Here is a 20,953-nt window from a genome sequence, read left to right on the forward strand (position 1 = left end):
ACCTCAGCAGCGATCGGATCGGATCGGATGGGCTGCCCATTTGCATAGCCCCTCGCGAATCGATCCATCGATTAGCATTTGCATATTCATTGAGATGGCGTAGATGGCAATGGAGTCAGAATTTCTTCAGACTGCCACAGACTGCCGCAGACTGTGCTAACACCTAAGGGCGAAAGTGTAGTCGATGTCAATGAACCGCTCGGACTGACCCCAAGAGAACCGTAAAGCAACCGTTCAGCAACCGTCGAACAGTCCCCATTAATGTGTCTTTCGGTTGGGCACTCGTGGACACTCTTGTGGGCATATGCTGCCCACATTGAAAGCTACAAATTAGTTCCTGCAATCGCTGATATCCACATAAAAAATGAAGATCGTACGTCGTACTCGTGCTTAAACTCATCCCCTGATCATCCCTGCTCTGAGAGATCTTCTTTGTAATAAAATAAAAATAAATTAAAAAAAAAAAAAAAATTAAAAAAAAAAAATTCCTCTAATATTAATGCAATCTCCACCACAACGGTCCTGTAGCAGAAGACCAAGTGAGTTGGGGTGAGGAGGAATTCCTCTCTCTCTCCAAGTACCGCCTTAACCCAATGCAATCTCCCCCCATTCGTTCCCCAGTCTCTAATCCCTGAAAATCTTCCATTGAGGAAAAAAAAAAATTGTTTTGTTTTGCATACAAAGTCATTTTATTTCAGGCGCTGGCTGGGTGGGTCAAAGTGGGGCGGGGCTGGGGGCTGGGAGCGGAGCCTAGGCACGGATGAGACGACGACCGCCACGGCGACGACGCATCAGCTGGCGCAGACGGCGACGCTGGTTCAGGCGCTGGCGGCGACGCTGGCGCTGGCTCTGCTCGCGGCGACGGCGGCTCTGGTTGTTGCGACGACGACGCTGGCGTTGGGCCTTGCTGCGGTTGCGATTGCGACGATTGCGGCGCGTGGAGCGGCGACGGTTCTGCTGCTGGATGCGGCGCACGCGCTTCGCATTGCGCCGATCGGCGAGCCGCTGGCGGCGCAGCAGGGCGCGCAGCCGCTGGTTGTGCTCCCGCTGCAGGCGCTGGATGCGCCGACGGTTGCGCTGATCCACCTGGTACTGGCGCCACTGCAGCTCGGTGGGTCGCTCCACGGCTGCTGCCGCGTTCGAGTTGTCGCCGCCGCCGCCCTGCTGGACAGCATTGTGGCCGGAACCGGGCGCCAGCACATAGAACTCGTCATCGTCGTCATCGCTGCCATCGTCGTCGTCGTCGTCGTCCTGCATTTTGCCGCTGCCCGGCTGCTCCTCATCCTCGTCCTCGTCATCGTAGGCACGGGCCAGCTCCTCGTAGGAGCCCTCGTTGTCGATGCCACTGCCGAAGGCCCGCCTGGTCGTCGGTGCCGTTGTCGCCGATGTGGGCGAGGACGTTGTGGTCGAGGTGCCTGACGATGTGCCCGGCGAAGTGGTGGGCGAGGTTGTGGGCGAGGAGGTGCCTGACGTTGTCGGCGTGGTCGTGACTGAGGTCGTAGTGGGAGTCAGTGTGGTCGTTGTCGTGGTGCCCTTCAGTGAGCTGAACTTGTTGGCTATGGATGAAGTGAATCTGCCCTCCGGCTGGCCACTCTCGTGCCGGCCCGTGGAGCGCACGCCCAGGCGGTAGCTCTGACGGCGTTCGGCTGCGAATGGAATGGGATGGGATGGCAAGGGTTGTAGTGTCAGCCTTTGGCTCGCTCGGGGCAGGACTTACCAAGGGTGGCTGGCGGGGCCAGAAGGGCGCACAGCGCCAGCGCCAAGCTCAGCTGTAGCAGGCAGTGCATTGCTGGGATGGTTCGGCTTTCTTTTTCGTTCTCTTGGTGGCAAGGACCTGGTGGGGGATGCTTGGCTGGGTTGGCTGGGATGGCTACTTGTTGTCTCTGAGCTTGCACTCGCAACTGACTGACAACTGACGAGTGTCCGCCGATTATATAGCCCGTCAAAGTCAGAGTTCTGGTCAAAAAAGAATCCGTTGATCGATGGCCGTCACTCCTCTCCTCGTCCACCCCGCCATTGGCAGGGCTATTAGCAGTGGGCCGAGGAGCTATTAGCCCCAGGCGGGTCAAAGAGAACAGGCCCCCCCTCATGGTTCATGGTTCATGGTTCAGCAGCAAAAGCAGCAAAAGCAGCAGCAGCAGCAACAGTCTTATGCTAATTTTCCCCACATTTCTCTTGCCAAAACAATCTTTCCATGATTGATTAACGTCAGATTTGAGAACTCAACTTTGTAAAGCGTCGAAGAACTTGGGAGAACGGCAACCAAAAGAAGAGCTTGACCCCTGCCTACCAGCTGGCCAAATATATTTCGCACTTGACTCTGTCGGACAGAAGAAAAACTCAGTTGATTTCTTAGCTGCGCACACTGCGGACACTGCCACAGCCACAGTCCATCCATATCCATGCCAGCGGTGGCACTCGTATTTCCTCTTCATTGCAATTATTTCAGAACTATTATTTCGTATCCCCGAAGCCAAACGGTCTGTGACTGTGCCAATAGTCAGAGGGAACTCTCAAGGGTTTGACCAGTCCTGCTGCTGATCGATATGGAAACTAATTGGCGAACGTAAAGCTCAGGTCAGCACATGACTTGTGTCACCTGCTTTAACTATAATATAATTATAATATAATTAGAAATAAAGAAATATAAATTCTAGACTTAGAAACAAGTGATCGATCAAGTGATCGCAAAGGGCAATCTACAGAGGAGATCTACATATTTTCTAATGAATTATAATGAATATTTTCTTTAAGTTCTCAGATGATATTTATTCGGAGCCCCCGGCGCGGAAGTGTTAATAAAATTAAAATTCCTCCTCAAATTTAATAAGAGGTTCTCTATGCAGCCTCTGAAATGTGGGTAAAAATTTAATGCAGCATGGGATTAGCGCATAATTCGTTACCCCAATTAATCTATTAGAATGATGCCATAGTAACATAAATATAGGTACCATTAATATATAAAATCTATATTTTACCAGCAGATCCTCCACAGATCAACTACTTTGCTGCCAGCTTAGATATCAGTCCATGAATCGATTCAGACTTCAGCTTGAAGGCCTCGTTGCTCTGGCTTCAAACATTAAATTTGTAAGATTCATTTTAGGCATCAATTTTGTGCATAAATTTTATAATTAATTGACTCAGACTCAAAGCAAAACTGTAGCTCAGAACCTGCAACTGTGGAAAGTCGTGACCGGTAAGGGCCGGTAAGGGCCGCTAAGGGAAAGTCCTTCCCTGAATAGATTTCCAAAATAAATACAACAAGTTGGCAATCCGCGAATAAGCTGTACCCACAGCCAAGCTGCATACCGACTTGTAGGGTTCTGTTGTGCAAATAAACAACACAAAGACTGCCCATAATAACTCTCCTTTAAAAGGTGTAAAATGTCTGCAGCACAGTCTACTTTCTTGTAAGTAAAATATGCCATCTGTGTGCAATCCAAAAATAAATACTAGTAGCTTGGACAAAGTGTGAGCACTCCTCCTCCACAATGGAATGGGATGACAAATAAACATCAGTTATGTATACGAATAATAGATTTCATTTTTTATTTATTTAAAAATAAAATGTACATACAATATGTTTTAATTGTCAAGTCTTAAGAGACAAAAAAATGTCTATGTCTACTCTAAAAATGAAAAACACATTTGTCAAATTATTACATTTAATCTGGCTGAAGGCCACAGCAGACATTGCTAGTTTATCATCACTGACTATAAGGCTTAAGCCTTGTATTAAATTATTAAATAAATAAATAAATAAATAATAAAATAAAATAAAAAAATAATCATCCCTGACTATAAGGTTTAAACCTTATAGTAAGTTAAGCTATTAAATAAATAAAAAATAAATAAATAATAAAATGAAAAATAATCATCACTTACTATAAGGTCTAAGCCTTATAAAAAGCCTATTAAATATATAAAAAATAAATAAATAAATAATAAAATAAAAAATAATCATCAAGGCTTAAGCCTTGTAGTAAGCTATTAAATAAATAAATAATAAATAAATAAACAACAATTATTTTCATATCACATTTTATTTCGTAATCAATTTTGTTCGCATATTTCTGGTCGGGTGCAGTTGCAGTTGCAGGTGCAGGGGTTCGGCTTAGCTCTTAACTATAATACTATAGAGACGGTGATCGTCGGAGAAGGGATGGATCGATCTAAAGGCGTCCTTAGCCCTGCAGGACGACCTGACCGCCGCGGCGGCGCTGGCCGCGCTGCCGGTTGCCACTGGGACGGACAACACGAACGTTGCGGCGACGGTTGCCACCGGTGCGGCGTCTCTGGTTGCCGCCACGACGACGACGACGCTGTCCGTTGGAGCCGCGACGGCGCACATTGCGACGTCCGTTATTCTTGCGGCGGCGCACAACGACGCGATTGGCGCGCTCTTCCTCAACGGCATCGGAGTCGGTGTCGGAGGCGGCGGAGCGCTCCATAAGGGCAACAACGGCGCCGTCGGGAATGGCATCGAGTGCGGCACGGGGCACGAGAAGGGCGGCCTTGCCAGTCTTCTCATCGATGACGCTCTGGCCCTCGATCTCGATGATGCCGTCGGGCACCATGATGGCACCAGCCTGATCCCGTGGGATCACCATTTGGGTGGGCTTGGCGTTCTTCAGCAGCTGCTGGCCGTTGAGGCTGTGGCTGGGCGTCTTGCGGAGATTGGCCAGCGCCTGGACAGGCTCATCGTCCTCATCGTCCTCGAGATCCTCGTCCTCCTGGAAGTTGTTCTTGTTCTGCTTCTGGTTCTGGTTCTGGCTGTTCAGGAGAACCAGCTGGCCGTGGCGGGCAAAGTTGAGGCCCAGCTGGTGCTCCAGCTCATCCTCATCATCGTCGCTGAGCTGCTGCTGCTGCTCCTCATCATCGTCATTGTCATCATCGTCCTGGGGCACAGGCTGCACAGCATCGTCGTCGTCGTTGTCATCGTCATCGGCCTCCTCAACAATCTCAAAGCCCTTGACAACGGCACCAGCATTGGGCAGACCCCTGGGTATGGACAGGAATAAGTACGGATGCTGCTGCTGCTGCTGCTGTTGCTGTTGGCGGAGGAGCTGGCGCTGCTGGAGGCGTGGCTCGGCGAGGGCCAAGGCCAGCAGGCAGCTCAGTGCGAAGAGAGCGGCGAGAAGACACTTGGACATTTTGCGTGGATGTGCAAGTGGCGGTGGAAGGCGTGGGCGATCCTCAGTGGCAGATCAGCAATTGTGTGTGTGGGTTGGGTTGGGTTGGGATGGGATGGGTCCTAATTGTAAGCAAAGTTCCAGAGAACTGTACAGCTCGCTGCGATGGCATTAGGTTTTTATGCGAAAAAGTTCTGGCCGCCGGCCGAAAGAACTCTTCTGGCCTCTGGAATAGGAGAGAGCGAAGAGAAGAGAAAGATGGAGATGGAGATGGAATCAGAATATTCTGAATATTCAGAATTGGGCATAATTGCGGTCGATGTCGGCATAATTTCAAGTGGCGAAATTTGACCAGCACAAAAAAAAAAGAAAAAAAAAAAAAGAAAAATAAAACGAGAATAGGAAAAGAAAAGATTGAAAATATTTGGTGGATGGGTATAAATGTGGTTCAGTGACCCCAAAACAAAAGAAAGAGCTGCGGCTCGAGCTGAATAAATAAGCAAAAGTTGAAGTCAAATGACCAGAGACCCAAATCCGCGCCGATGAACCCACGGGCTAAAGCCAGAGCCAGAGCCACAGCTACAGCTACAGCCACAACTCCAGCGTCATGCTAATGACAAAACAATCAGAGACACGCACCGATAGAAATGACGATAGAAATCCAAGACACAAGATCCAAGAATAGAGTTGCCCAAAGCCACAAGCCCAAAGCCACAAGCCACAAGCCATGAGAGCCTCCCCAATCAATGGGCCGAGTCATGGACCTGCTGCCCAGGTCAGCGACGCATGTGAAACTGCTGGGGCACCAGCCCAGGCCACCGATCATATACTGCTCAAGAGTGCTCTCTCGCTGCTCTGCCCCCCAACCCCCTGGGTTACCACACCACAAATTCCAGAGACACGAAGCCAAGATGGCCAAGATGTGCCGCCAAGTGTTCGCACGCTGCTCGTGTGGCTACCGTGACCCCCTTGCGAGCGACTGCCAAGCAGAAACCTCCCTCCGCTGATTGATAGCCCCTCATTGTTATTGTTATTTGAATTATGAATTATTTTTTCCAAAGTTAGCCCAGCCACAGCTGGCTCCAGCCAGGGGGGAGGCTTTAAGGGAGGAGACCTGCAATCATGGCTTATACAAAAGAAGAGAAATTACCGGAGACCGGCAGGAATAGCCAGAAAAAGCGATCGAAAATGATCCGAGACAAAGCAAAAATATAGGGACCAAGAGTGCCAATGGGTTTATGGACACCCTAAGATTAGTCGCAAAACATTCGACAATTGAGCGTCTCCAAAGGGCTTAGATGGACTGTTGAATGGCTGCTGAATGGCTGCTGATAGGTGTGTATTATATATCACTCTGTAGCACGGGGCAGAATCCTATGTTTTGGCGCTGCTGCCTGGGGTTTCGTTCCCAATCGGCTGACTCGTACAGATCAGATCCGACGCTACAGATCTGCAGGTACTCGTATCTCGGACACTTCCTGATTGAAATGCACCGCAATGTGAGATATTTGCACTAATTATAATCTGTGGAGTGAATTCCATTGCCCCTGAGGCCCTCAATGGGAGAATTAAGTATTCGTGATGGTCTCTATCAAAGGGCAGGCCAAATACTGACGGTAACGTGAACCGAATAGATGTGTACATATGCTCGTATATTATCTATGCATGTACGTCTGCTTTTGTTTAGTGTATTGATGGTTCTATTCAGTGACAAAGGGGCTTAAAGAGTTTTCATTGTGGTTTTTGCTCGACAAATTCTTGTAGATAAGCTTCATTTTGTTTTCTGTCTTTAGAGCAGCGATACAAAAAACTTTCCAGCATATAAAAGATGGCAGAAATCCATTACCGCTCATTAAATCAATTTTTTTAAACTTTTTTAAAATATATTTTTGCACGGTTATAGAATGGAAACTGTGTTGATTTTGTGTATTTATTGACCAGACCTGAGACGCTATGTTCCCTTCAAGTTGGGCCACCAATAGATCTGTATCTTCAGCATAATTTGGGCTGTCAGCCTCAGACTCCCGTTTCCCATGCAATGAACCCAACAAGGGATACAACTGCAGATAGCTTTTGGAATGCGAATATACCTTGCACTTCAATAAAACGATGGTTTGATTTTATTTTATACTCACAGATCAAGATTTTAATAGTCGTAGATGCACACTCTGTGAAGCACTTAAATATTTCTTGTATTTTATTTATTTTCGATATATTATAATCTTGATTACAATAAAAAGTATTTAAAAAAAATAAGAGTAGCTCCGATTAGCTAAGACTAAGAGATTTGCAAGGTAATGGCTTCCCCTCACATTCCCCCAATTTGGATCAGCTTGGTGCTGGCCGGGAAATGCCAGATCCGAGGATTCATCATCATCTGCATGGGCATGGGTACGGGCATGGGCATGGGCACTGGTTGTGGCTAGTCTAGAGGATTGGGAGCCCAAATTCTGAGCTGCAGGCCAGCAACAGGCCAAGTCTGCCGATCTTCTGGTCTCGTGTCAAGCATCCGTATTGTCAATTGTCTCCAACTAACTTCCAGGGGTGCCACTCCGAACTCTTTTGAGGCTCTTAAGTAAGCTGAAAGCATAAAAAACGAACTTAGGAAGAGGTGATTTTGTGACTTACCTGAGGTTTTCATCGCAAGTTTATTGAATATCTATGCCTGTGTTTTTCTGCATATTTTCCCTCAAAACCAGATCATTAATTGACCTGGAATTCCCATTCAGAGCCGCAAAATACGTATGGATTGATGCCCCGCATCGCTTCATGTTCTTTGTGGGTCTGTGCAATAAATTTATGTTTATTTTTGAGGCGGAGACTTAACCAACATACTCGCAGTGGCAGCAGCTTCTTCGGGCTGTTATCACGTATGAGAGTGACCTTAAATCATCCGCCATTCATATCAAAATATGCACTTTGAATAACGATGAGGGTTCTACGATGGGAAATCAATCAGCTGAGGTTATTTCTGGGGTTATTCCTCCTACTGCCAGCCGAGGCGGAAGGGCGTCGCAGAAGCGATCTCTTGGCATTATTCTACACCGTTGAACTATATGAATATTTAATATTTCAACTGCGTATTTGCTTCTCGCATAAGCATAATTAATCTGGCTGGACTCTGGCACTTGATCTAAGAATAGGAACAGGAATACAAAAGAAATATCCTAATTAACCTCCATGAGTGCTGAAAACAGATTCATGTTTGTCTTCCACTTTGTAGAATTGTTGGACCATCCGATCTGTAAGCTAATCGCCAATTTCGCGGCACCCCAGCCACAGCCCTGCCCAAAATTAAACCGCACAAGCAGAATATTTGATCGAAATATATTTTATTCAGCCTTCAATTGAGAGACATTCCTGAAATGGCATAGAACGGATTCATTTTGGCTGCTGGGCTCAGCCAAATCCGCTTGGCAACAGTCGTCGGAGAAAACTGCCGCATCTTAGAAATTTCTAATGCGAACGGGCAGCGGTGAGGTGAATTGGAGTTAATTTCCATATGAATGTGTGGGGTCGGGTCTCGGGGTCACAGCGGCCAATAGTCGTCTGCCTGGGACGGGCCGAAGCATATGCAAAAAGAAACGGCACAAAGAAAGCTGCTGTCCGGCTCTGCCAAATGGCTAATAAATTGATTAAAGCCTTAGTTATGGCCCAACATTTTGGGCAGGGCAAGTCGAAGCCGATGCCGATGCCGATGATGGGGTCGCAGTCGATGCTGCGGACCGCGCAGAAAGTTGAAAGTTCAATGGACGCCGCCCGGGCCAGAGTCAGAGTCAGAGCCAGCGACAGCGACAGCGACAGAGACTCAAAGCGGGTTCTTTTCGCACAGCATCGGGAATTAATTATGGAAAACCAATTTGGATGGTGACCTCTTCGTTGGGGAATCCGAATCCGAATTTATATCTACATATATCTGCACATGCATGAATCTCAATCTGAATATGAATTAGAATGAATGTTTACTGTTAGGCGGCTCGCTGAATTTCTTTATGAGATTTCAAATTCCAAATTCGAAATTGGAAATAATGTTCCAGCAACCGCCCGACCGACCGACCGACCACTTGGCTGAGCGTTCACCCCTATTTTTTTTTGTTTGTTGGTTTTGTTTCTTTTGGGATAGAATTATTAATTTACCGAGAGATAATGACCCCCCAGCCCTCGGCCAGTCGCCCTCTGTGACGAATGGAATAATGTTGTCAACGCTCTTTTATGGGCCTCGCTTCGGCTTCGGCTGCGCAGATCGAAGCTCTTCAAGAGCTCGCATGTTGGCCTAATACTGTCCCAATGATTGCCGCCTCAACAGGCGTAGCATGATTATGCAAATTCCGATCCAGCACTGAGTGTGCATGCCCGAGGGGGGGCCATGCTCGAGTCTCGGATCGGTCCCGGCAGAGGGCTAAATGCTGCCCTCGGGGCTCGTTCATCATGATTGGTGTGAACGGTGAGCAGAGCTGCAAAAGAATTTCTTATGTATGTGTGTGTGTGTGTGTGTGTGTGTGTGTGTGTGTGTGTGTGTGCTGGGCCTGGAAGCCAAGTCGATATTGCCACTGCCCAACTGCCTGAAGTATTCCTGAGCTAAAGCTTGCACTGAACTTTTCTGCGCAAATTATTTTCTCTATTCAAAGCTCTTCCCTTCGATCTTCATGGCCTTCGCTCCTTCGCTCAAAGCTTTCAATGCTGCGAAATTGGCTGCCAGATATCCTATATCACCTAGCTGGCTGCTATGACACTTTACTCCCCAAAAGCAGCTTAAAAGAATTATTTGCGCTGCTGCGCTGTGAAAGCCAAACTCAGCGTTTGGCTGCGCGCAACTGTACCCACACGGCCTACCCTACCGTTATGCCATCACATCCCATCACATCGCTTGGTTAACGGCATTAATCTGTGCATAAATCGCATAGTGAATAGATCTATCGGATTAATTATGCATGACCTTTCCAGCGAGGTCTTTCTCCTTTCGTTCCAAGCCAATATTAATTATGGAATTAATTACGTTCAATAAAGAACGAACACAACAAAAAAAAAAGGTGAAGAATAAAGAATGAAAACACAAAATATAAATCGGTCAAAGCGCACGGGCCAAGCCGAGCCCCATTAATATTAATGTGGGGAATGGGATGGGGATCGTTATCGTTTTGTTATCTACATTTTTGGCGTCTTCTATGCGCAGGGTCAACGCACTTGACGCGACTATCACACATCGCAATCCATTGGAGCGACTTCGCAAAGAGTAGCAACAACACAATGCCCTGGCCCCGATTCGGCTTGAACTTTCAACTGGCAAAACACAAAAACAAAACAAAAAGAACACAAAATACCTGAAATTATGCTAATCAATTTCTCTCTTCTCTCAGATCTCTTTGGGGCGGCGGGCTCTACGACTTGGGCTTTTTCTCAGGCAACAACACACGCAAAAAAAAATAGAAAAAAATTTATTTCTTTTGGTTTTTCGTTTTGAAGTTTCACGTGGATTGAAAATCGCTTTTTGGGTTGATTATTTTTCTTCTTTTTTTTTTTTTGTTGTTCATTATTCATTATTCATTTCTTGATTCATTCTTAGGTCTTTTCGTTTCTCGTAACGCTACAATTATTCGGAGACGGAGACTTTATCGGATGCGACGGACTCGGCTTTCGGTTCCTCCTTTGGGAGCTGCTCCTCCTGCTTTGCTGGTTGCTCTTGCTCCTTGGCTGGCTCCTCCTTGGCTACCTCCTTGATGGGCTCCTCCTTGGCTACCTCCTTGGCTGGCTCCTCCTTGGCTACCTCCTTGATGGGCTCCTCTTTCGTTTGCTCCCCCTTGGCAGCCTGCTCAACCAACTTCTGCTCGGTCTGTGGTTCCAGGGAGCGTCCGCTCTTGCGCAGGGCAAAGCGACGGTTCTGGTGCAGCAGATCGAAGTAGGGATGGAAGTCGCCATAGGCCACATAGCGGGCATCTCCGTAGGCGGGCTGCACATGGCGCGTCAGACCCGGCTCATCGTCATCGCCGACAAGGATGAATTCCTGGTCCTGACTGGCCTGAGCGCCAGCCAGGGGCACCTCCGTGGAAACGGCCAGCGGCACCATCATCTCCTTCTCCTTCTGCTTCTGCTCGCCGGCCTCCACGCTCGCTGGCTGCATCTCGCTGGCCATGGCCTCGACGGCGGGCGCCTTCTCCACGATGGTGCCCGGACGGATGCGGGTGGGCAGGAGAGCGGCTCCGGAGTTGCCGGCGGCCTTCACGGGCTTGGCGGCGATGAGCACGGGCTGGTTGGCGATGGGCTTGTTGGTGGAGCCGGTGCGGGAGGGCGGGATCTGGGGTGGCTGGAAGATGTCCATCAGCGAGGCTTCGGCCAGCAGGGGCACCGCCGACGCCGTCAGCTGGGGACGCTTCTTCCTCTTCTGCTGCTGCTGCTGCTGCTGCTGCTGGGTGGCGGATGCTGAGCCACGCACCGGATTGATGGCGCTCTGGGGAATGTTGAGGATCAGCGGCTGGGCCTGGATGCCCTCGGCCAGGGAGACCATCGACTGCTGCTCGGGCGGCGACAGACCCAGCTGGCTCCACGGAATGGTGATGTACTGCGTGGGCCGTCCCTGCCGCCGGATGGGCACGGTGAGCGGCGGCTGGGGGTAGGCGCCCACGGGCACGCGCTGCTTCTTGGCCTGGCTGGGCACGTAGGCGTACGGGTAGGCGGCGCCGAGATTCAGCAGCTCTGGGGCCACGTACACCGTCTGTCCGTTGCGGTTGACGAGCAGTGTCGTCTGCTGGGGCCGACGCGCCTTCAGGGACCCACCGGCGGAGCCACCGCCCGACTGGGAGGTGCGTCGGAGCACGGTGCCCAGCTCGCCGGGGCTCTGGCCACGGGTGAACTGCCGGATCTGGCTGATCAGGCTCTGCTGGCCGCGCTGAATGAAGTTGGGCTGGTTCTGGGAGCGACGCGTGCCCGACTGACCGAACAATGCCGGCTCTGGCACTGCCACAAACTGTTCCTCGCTGTCATCGTCCACACTCTGGTTCTCGTTCTCGCTATCGCTATCGTTTTCGTTGTCGTTCTCCTCCTCCTCATCATCATCCTCGGCCTCCTCATCATCATCCTCCTGCTGCTGCTGCTGCTGCTGCTGGGGCTTGCTCTGTGCCTGCTGCTGGCGACGCTTCGTTGGGGCAGGAGCCACTGACTCCTGCTGGGTGACCTTCTTGCGCTGAGAGCTGACCTGCTGCGATTGCTGCTTGCGGCGCGGCTTCTGCTGCTGGGGGCGACGCTTCTGCTGCTGCTGCTCGACGGACTGCTCGTCCTCATCTTCGAACTGCTCCAGGGACTGCTCGTCGTTGAGGGCCAAGTCATCGGCCTCCTCGTCGTCGAACTCCTCGTCGAAGCGGTTGCCCTGGAAGTAGTCATCCTCGTCGTAGTAGTCATCCTCGAACGAGTCGTCCAGCCGATTGTTGTTGCTGTTGTTGGGCCGATCGTTGAAACGATTGGGACGCTGGCGACGATTGCCATTGCCATTGCCATTGCCATTCCGGTTGCCATTGCCATTGGCTGGACGCTGTCCCCGCTGCGGACGCTGCTGGAGACGGACCACAACATCGGGACGCTGAGTCGTTGTGGAGCTGGTGGTGCTGCTGGTGGTGGTGGACTCCCGCACGGGTGTGTCCACCAGGCCGGGCAGCTGCTGGCCGGCGGCGGCCAGGCGATCGTTGAACCAGCCGGACACGGAGCCAGCCAGCGTGGAGAAGGAGGAGCCCAGACCCTGGGCGGGATTCATGCCAAACAGCCAGGTGCCCGGCGAGGCGGGGGAGGAACTGCCGCCGGTATTCGCCTGTTTGCCCTGCAGCTCATCGAGCGCCGACTGCCGTGGCTTGAACGCGATCAGTGGATGGATGATGAAGTCCGCCACTGTGTGGGGCTGAACGGCGGCCTTCTCCTCGGCCTTGGGCTGCTGCAGCTGCTGCTGCGGCTGCTCCACGACCTCCACAGCCACCGGCGGCTTCTCCGTGGGGCTCTTTGGCGCCATGGGTGCATCCTCTGTGCACATTTTCATAATCACAGCAAAAAAAAGATCAAGCAACAAACAACAACAAAAAAAACATTCACAAGGTTTTGGTTTTTTGGCACATGAAAAAAATTTGGGAAGAAAAAAACACAGAGGGGAAAAAAAATTAGTTGGTTCGGGGATGCGGCTGTGGGGATGCTCATTGCCTACCAATCAGGGCCATATCCGCTATGGGGGACTCGGTGGACTGCTCCACCAACACGGGCGCCTCGGTGACGGTCTGAACCGCAGCCTGTGGCTGTGGCTGGGACTGGGCCTGGGGCTGGGCCTGGGACATAGCCAGGGCCAGGGCCAGGCACAGGCACAGCACGATCTTGGCCATGTCTCTGTAACTGTCGCTGTAACTGTCGCTGTATCTGTCTCTGTCTCTGTAGTTGTCGCTGCGTTTGTTCTGGTTCTTGTCAGTCACATGCACACACTCTCACGCACACACACACACACACTGGAGTTAGATATTTGAGGTATCTTTGGGGTTCGTTCGCTCGCCTCGTTGGGGTCCACAGACAGACGTATCTTTTGCTGAACTGTTTGAGCGTGCGCGCTGACCCGAGCTTTTTATGTGCCGTCTAGAATCACTTATTGCCAAAAGAGCCAAAAAGCGCTGAAAGCCAAAAACCGCTGGCACGCGGCAGAGCGGTTGAGCGGTAGAGCGGGAGAGCCACTGAACAGTCTCCCGTGGAGTGGTGGGAGAGCAGCGCCAAAGCTCTTGGACGGCACGAACGAACGGACGAACGAACGAACGGAGCTCTCTCCGCGGGCCAGCTGGGGGCTGTAAATCAATTTGTCGTTTGTTGACCGCAGGTCGCAGGTCGATCGGGGGCCATCTTTTTAGCTTCGGATAATCATCTGGAAACCGTGATTAGACTCAACAATAATTCAAAGAACTAGTTCGGGCTGGGCGCGATGGGAATGCGACACTATCGAAATATTGTGAATTAATTTGGCTTAATTGTTGTGCCACTTAGTTGTAAACAAGTAAATGGGCACAGCTCTTTCCAATCCACTTAAGTTACACTAAATAACCCATCGTTTTATGGCCTCTTGTGAGGCTTTCCATTTATGTGGCTCTATAGCCACATTTTGAGCGAAAAATGTATCAGTTATGTTTGTGATACGACTTCTAAACTGACGCAAATATTTGATTTAAATATATTTCATGGATTAAAATTGCTACCAATTAAGTACATATACTGTATTTATTTTAAAGTTTTTACATTTAAATTAAACACAAGTTAAACATTATTTACACATGTGTAAATCAATCAGAATTATATTTAATTTAAGCATATTTTTTAACCCGTAGTAACGGATCTCAGAAAAGTATTGTTATGTGAAAACATTTATTGAGCAATTTTTTTTTACAAAACCAATTTTTTTTACCGATCGTTCCTTTATCAATTCAAGTGGTCCAATCTGACCAATTTGTACAAAAGAGTTGCAAATTCACTTCTATACTTCTATACTATCACTTCTATATCAATACACCTACTCATGCAGATCGGGAATGGTATATATTTAGGCAATATAGAATAAAAATCCTCCAAAATGCGCAACGCACCATGCCCAAAAAATAATAAAATATCATATTATGTTCTAAATTTATTTCAGTGCAATTTTTTTTACTTTCGTTATTTTTTTGTAATTTTTTAAAACATTATACTGCTGGTCATACAATTTCTAATAGATTCATTGGGTGTAAAAAAATCCATATTAATATTATTGGAACTTTATCATGTTAAATTTAAATTAAAACTAATCAATTCCAAGCAAAATATGTATACAAATCCAATGATTTTCTTTCACATGAAATATTCGGCTGAGGCAAAATGAATATTAATTTTAATAGCCGCCAAGAGCAGTTCGAAGAGCTAGTTCCTTCCGACTTAAATTCTTGATGTGATTAATAAATGAAAATAGTCATTAAATATTTATTCTGTTTGAAAAAAGTATCCGCTTCTTTCATGTTGCCAATTGGACATCTGCTACTCAGACTTGGGTGCATAAAAACATTCGTTCTTAGTAGAATTTAAACTGAATGGGGCATCTTCTATTCAAATAAAACGTTTGGTCTTCTGGGCTTAAATTAAAATTAAAATTATATTAAAAATCGACTCTCTTAAAATTTGGCAAACATTAGAGCTCTGTTCGCCGGGCTAGAACTAGTTCATGTGAGCTTCCCAAGCACCGCTCACCCAGAAAGAAATAATTATGGTGCATTTGCAGCGATTTCTATTTTCGCCACAAGTGGATCATTGTGCCAATTCCGAGAACGGATTTCTTAGACTCGGTCCGAATATAGAACTTTCCCTAGTAACTTTCTAATAGATTGACCCCGGAGGTGAGAGATGAGATGAGATGATGACCTCGGCGAGTCGCGGGGTGACTTTCTTCGTAAGACCCCCCGCCCCGTCCCCCCTCGTACAGACAGACAGCCAGACCCACACTCACACACGGGCCTAATGAGTATTTATGTATTTTTTATGCATTTCCATTAGCATGAAATAACTTCTTGGGCCACGTTCGCCGCAATTTGTTGTTGGTTGGGTTCCTTTTTCGCGCTTTTCGCCTCCGCCTCATCCGCCTGCTCAGTGCTAATGAATACATTGCGTTCTTGGGCCGGTGGTTGTGATGGTTGTGGTGATGCTGAAGACGCTCGCTTCTGCTCTTTGCATAATTTGGTTATTAAAACATTTGTTTATGTCGCACATAATGGGCCGCAAATATGTTGGACCGCATCTGAAATGCTGGACCACGTAGCCGTTGCCGCAGTCGCAGCCGCAGCCGCGATGGATGCCTTGGGAGTTACATCGGGAACGGTAGCTCTGGAAAATTTAAATAATTGACGCAAAAATAACATAAATTAGATTAGCCAAAATGCGACAGAGAGAGAGAGTAGAGTAGAGTACAAAATAATAGAAAACATAAATTAATCACATCCCCTGGGGCCACACCACCGCTCGATGGGCAGTCGAAGGAAGTCAGTGAAAGCGGCCATCGGACAGATGCCGATGCCCCACATAAAATCTGATTAGATTGGGTCTGCTACGTGGGCTCATCTTTAAATACGAAATAAACGGTGCTGTTTTATAGCGGAAGATCAGGCTAGGCTGGGGCACAAAATAAGGGCAGCAAGAGATAACTCTCCAGATCGATTCATCCACGTCAGCTATTAGGTGATAATCCAACGATTTTAATACTATATTCTTAATACGAATACATGGATCTACTCCTTGTTGAGTCAGGAGACCGACCGACCGTCCCCATCTTTGCTTTCAAACGGTTAAATTCAAATCTGAGATACCAGGCGCACAGAAATCAGCAGAAGGTCGCTGCTTTTTTTTAATTCTCTTTTTTTCTTGTTTCTCTTTGTATTTCGTTGCTCTATTTTTTCGCTCTACTTTTTCCCACTTTCTGCCTCCACTTTCCACCGCTCAAATGGCAGAAAACCGTTAAATTCAAATCTGAGATACCAGGCGCACAGAAATCAGCAGAAGGTCGCTGCTTTTTTTTAATTCTCTTTTTTTCTTGTTTCTCTTTGTATTTCGTTGCTCTATTTTTTCGCTCTACTTTTTCCCACTTTCTGCCTCCACTTTTCACCGCTCAAATGGCAGAAAACCGTTAAATTCAAATCTGAGATACCAGGCGCACAGAAATCAGCAGAAGGTCGCTGCTTATTTTAAATTCTCTTTTTTTCTTGTTTCTCTTTGTATTTCGTTGCTCTATTTTTTCGCTCTACTTTTTCCCACTTTCTGCCTCCACTTTCCACCGCTCAAATGGCAGAAAACCGTTAAATTAAAATCTGATATACCAGGCGCACAGAAATCAGCAGAAGGTCGCTGCTTTTTTTTAAATTCTCTTTTTTCTCGTTTCTCTTTGTGTTTCGTTGCTCTCCTTTTTCGCTCTACTTTTTCCCATTTGCTGCCTCCACTTTCCACCGCTCAAATGGCAGAAAACCGTTAAATTCAAATCTGAGATACCAGGCGCACAGAAATCAGCAGAAGGTCGCTGCTTTTTTTAATTCTCTTTTTTTCTTGTTTCTCTTTGTATTTCGTTGCTCTCCTTTTTCGCTCTACTTTTTCCCATTTCCTGCCTCCACTTTCCACCGCTCAAATGGCAGAAAACCGTTAAATTCAAATCTGATATACCAGGCGCACAGAAATCAGCAGAAGGTCGCTGCTTTTTTTAAATTCTCTTTTTTTCTTGTTTCTCTTTGTATTTCGTTGCTCTATTTTTTCCCACTTTCTGCCTCCACTTTTCACCGCTCAAATGGCAGAAAACCGTTAAATTCAAATCTGAGATACCAGGCGCACAGAAATCAGCAGAAGGTCGCTGCTTTTTTTAATTCTCTTTTTTTCTTGTTTCTCTTTGTATTTCGTTGCTCTCCTTTTTCGCTCTACTTTTTCCCATTTCCTGCCTCCACTTTCCACCGCTCAAATGGCAGAAAACCGTTAAATTCAAATCTGATATACCAGGCGCACAGAAATCAGCAGAAGGTCGCTGCTTTTTTTAAATTCTCTTTTTTCTTGTTTCTCTTTGTATTTCGTTGCTCTTTTTTTTCCCACTTTCTGCCTCCACTTTTCACCGCTCAAATGGCAGAAAACCGTTAAATTCAAATCTGAGATACCAGGCGCACAGAAATCAGAAGAAGGTCGCTGCTTTTTTTAAATTCTCTTTTTTCTCGTTTCTCTTTGTATTTCGTTGCTCTCCTTTTTCGCTCTACTTTTTCCCATTTGCTGCCTCCACTTTCCACCGCTCAAATGGCAGAAAACCGTTAAATTCAAATCTGAGATACCAGGCGCACAGAAATCAGCAGAAGGTCGCTGCTTTTTTTAAATTCTCTTTTTTTCTTGTTTCTCTTTGTATTTCGTTGCTCTATTTTTTCGCTCTACTTTTTCCCACTTTCTGCCTCCACTTTCCACCGCTCAAATGGCAGAAAACCGTTAAATTCAAATCTGAGATACCAGGCGCACAGAAATCAGCAGAAGGTCGCTGCTTTTTTTAAATTCTCTTTTTTTCTCGTTTCTCTTTGTATTTCGTTGCTCTCCTTTTTCGCTCTACTTTTTCCCACTTTCTGCCTCCACTTTCCACCGCTCAAATGGCAGAAAACCGTTAAATTCAAATCTGAGATACCAGGCGCACAGAAATCAGCAGAAGGTCACTGCTTTCTTTAAATTCTCTTTTTTTCTTGTTTCTCTTTGTACTTCGTTGCTGTATTTTTTCGCTCTACTTTTTCCCACTTTCTGCCTCCACTTTCCACCGCTTAAATGGCAGAAAACCGTTAAATTCAAATCTGAGATACCAGGCGCACAGAAATCAGCAGAAGGTCGCTGCTTTTTTTAAATTCTCTTTTTTTCTTGTTTCTCTTTGTATTTCGTTGCTCTCTTTTTTCGCTCTACTTTTTCTCCCTTTCTGCCTCCACTTTCCACCGCTCAAATGGCAGAAAACCGTTAAATTCAAATCTGAGATACCAGGCGCACAGAAATCAGCAGAAGGTCGCTGCTTTTTTTAAATTCTCTTTTTTCTCGTTACTCTTTGTATTTCGTTGCTCTCCTTTTTCGCTCTACTTTTTCCCATTTTCTGCCTCCACTTTCCACCGCTCAAATGGCAGAAAACCGTTAAATTCAAATCTGAGATACCAGGCGCACAGAAATCAGCAGAAGGCCGCTGCTTATTTTAAATTCTCTTTTTTTTTCGTTTCTCTTTGTATTTCGTTGCTCTCCTTTTTCGCTCTACTTTTTCCCATTTGCTGCCTCCACTTTCCACCGCTCAAATGGCAGAAAACCGTTAAATTCAAATCTGAGATACCAGGCGCACAGAAATCAGCAGAAGGTCGCTGCTTTTTTTAAATTCTCTTTTTTTCTCGTTTCTCTTTGTATTTCGTTGCTCTCCTTTTTCGCTCTACTTTTTTCCCATTTCCTGCCTCCACTTTCCACCGCTCAAATGGCAGAAAACCGTTAAATTCAAATCTGAGATACCAGGCGCACAGAAATCAGCAGAAGGTCGCTGCTTTTTTTAAATTCTCTTTTTTTCTTGTTTCTCTTTGTATTTCGTTGCTCTATTTTTTCGCTCTACTTTTTCCCACTTTCTGCCTCCACTTTCCACCGCTCAAATGGCAGAAAACCGTTAAATTCAAATCTGAGATACCAGGCGCACAGAAATCAGCAGAAGGTCGCTGCTTTTTTTAAATTCTCTTTTTTTCTCGTTTCTCTTTGTATTTCGTTGCTCTCCTTTTTCGCTCTACTTTTTCCCACTTTCTGCCTCCATTTCCCACCGCTCAAATGGCAGAAAACCGTTAAATTCAAATCTGAAATACCAGGCGCACAGAAATCAGCAGAAGGTCGCTGCTTTTTTTAAATTCTTTTTTTTTTTTCGTTTCTCTTTGTATTTCGTTGCTCTATTTTTTCGCTCTACTTTTTCCCACTTTCTGCCTCCACTTTCCACCGCTCAAATGGCAGAAAACCGTTAAATTCAAATCTGATATACCAGGCGCACAGAAATCAGCAGAAGGTCGCTGCTTTCTTTAAATTCTCTTTTTTTCTCGTTTCTCTTTGTATTTCGTTGCTCTTCTTTTTCGCTCTACTTTTCCCCATTTGCTGCCTCCACTTTCCACCGCTCAAATGGCAGAAAACCGTTAAATTCAAATCTGAGATACCAGGCGCACAGAAATCAGCAGAAGGTCGCTGCTTTTTTTAAATTCTCTTTTTTTCTCGTTTCTCTTTGTATTTCGTTGCTCTCTTTTTTCGCTCTACTTTTTCCCACTTTCTGCCTCCACTTTCCACCGCTCAAATGGCAGAAAACCGTTAAATTCAAATCTGATATACCAGGCGCACAGAAATCAGCAGAAGGTCGCTGCTTTTTTTAATTCTCTTTTTTTCTCGTTTCTCTTTGTATTTCGTTGCTCTCCTTTTTCGCTCTACTTTTTCCCATTTTCTGCCTCCACTTTCCACCGCTCAAATGACATACAAGCGTTGAATTCAAATCTGAGTTACCAGGCGCACAGAAATCAGCAGAAGGTCGCTGCTTTTTTTAAATTCTCTTTTTTTCTTTTTTCTCTTTGTATTTCGTTGCTCTATTTTTTCGCTCTACTTTTTCCCACTTTCTGCCTCCACTTTCCACCGCTCAAATGGCAGAAAGCCGTTAAATTCAAATCTGAGATACCAGGCGCACAGAAATCAGCAGAAGGTCGCTGCTTTTTTTAAATTCTCTTTTTTTCTCGTTTCTCTTTGTATTTCGTTGCTCTCCTTTTTCGCTCTACTTTTTCCCATTTTCTGCCTCCACTTTCCACCGCTCAAATGGCATAAAACCGTTAAATTCAAATCTGAGTTACCAGGCGCACAGAAATCAGCAGAAGGTCGCTGCTTTTTTTAAATTCTCTTTTTTTCTCGTTTCTCTTTGTATTTCGTTGCTCTCCTTTTTCGCTCTACTTTTTCCCATTTTCTGCCTCCACTTTCCACCGCTCAAATGGCAGAAAACCGTTAAATTCAAATCTGAGATACCAGGCGCACAGAAATCAGCAGAAGGTCGCTGCTTTTTTTAAATTCTCTTTTTTTCTCGTTTCTCTTTGTATTTCGTTGCTCTCCTTTTTCGCTCTACTTTTTCCCATTTCCTGCCTCCACTTTCCACCGCTCAAATGGCAGAAAACCGTTAAATTCAAATCTGAGTTACCAGGCGCACAGAAATCAGAAGAAGGTCGCTGCTTTTTTTAAATTCTCTTTTTTTCTTGTTTCTCTTTGTATTTCGTTGCTCTCCTGTTTCGCTCTACTTTTTCCCACTTGCTGCCTCCACTTTC

General features: G+C 46.7%; 3 protein-coding genes across 3 annotated transcripts; all 3 read right to left on the minus strand.

Moving 5' to 3' along the window:
- Nucleotides 1-750: 750 nt before the first annotated feature.
- Nucleotides 751-1,787, minus strand: LOC111067019 (PH domain-containing protein DDB_G0287875). Its single transcript, XM_022356030.2, has 2 exons — nt 1,718-1,787; nt 751-1,646 (listed from the first exon to the last, which is right to left on the minus strand). Exons 1-2 carry the CDS (start codon nt 1,785-1,787, stop codon nt 751-753), a joined length of 966 nt encoding a protein of 321 aa, XP_022211722.2.
- A 2,400-nt stretch (nt 1,788-4,187) lies between these two features.
- LOC111067020 (transcription elongation factor SPT5) lies at nt 4,188-5,156 on the minus strand. The gene is made up of 2 exons (XM_022356031.2): nt 4,698-5,156; nt 4,188-4,622 (listed from the first exon to the last, which is right to left on the minus strand). Exons 1-2 carry the CDS (start codon nt 5,154-5,156, stop codon nt 4,188-4,190), a joined length of 894 nt encoding a protein of 297 aa, XP_022211723.2.
- A 5,569-nt stretch (nt 5,157-10,725) lies between these two features.
- LOC111067021 (putative uncharacterized protein DDB_G0271606) lies at nt 10,726-13,486 on the minus strand. The gene is made up of 3 exons (XM_022356032.2): nt 13,475-13,486; nt 13,315-13,414; nt 10,726-13,136 (listed from the first exon to the last, which is right to left on the minus strand). Exons 1-3 carry the CDS (start codon nt 13,484-13,486, stop codon nt 10,726-10,728), a joined length of 2,523 nt encoding a protein of 840 aa, XP_022211724.2.
- Nucleotides 13,487-20,953: the final 7,467 nt, after the last annotated feature.

This window comes from Drosophila obscura, unplaced genomic scaffold (genome assembly GCF_018151105.1).
Source record: "Drosophila obscura isolate BZ-5 IFL unplaced genomic scaffold, ASM1815110v1 contig_73, whole genome shotgun sequence".
NCBI lineage: Eukaryota > Metazoa > Arthropoda > Insecta > Diptera > Drosophilidae > Drosophila > Drosophila obscura.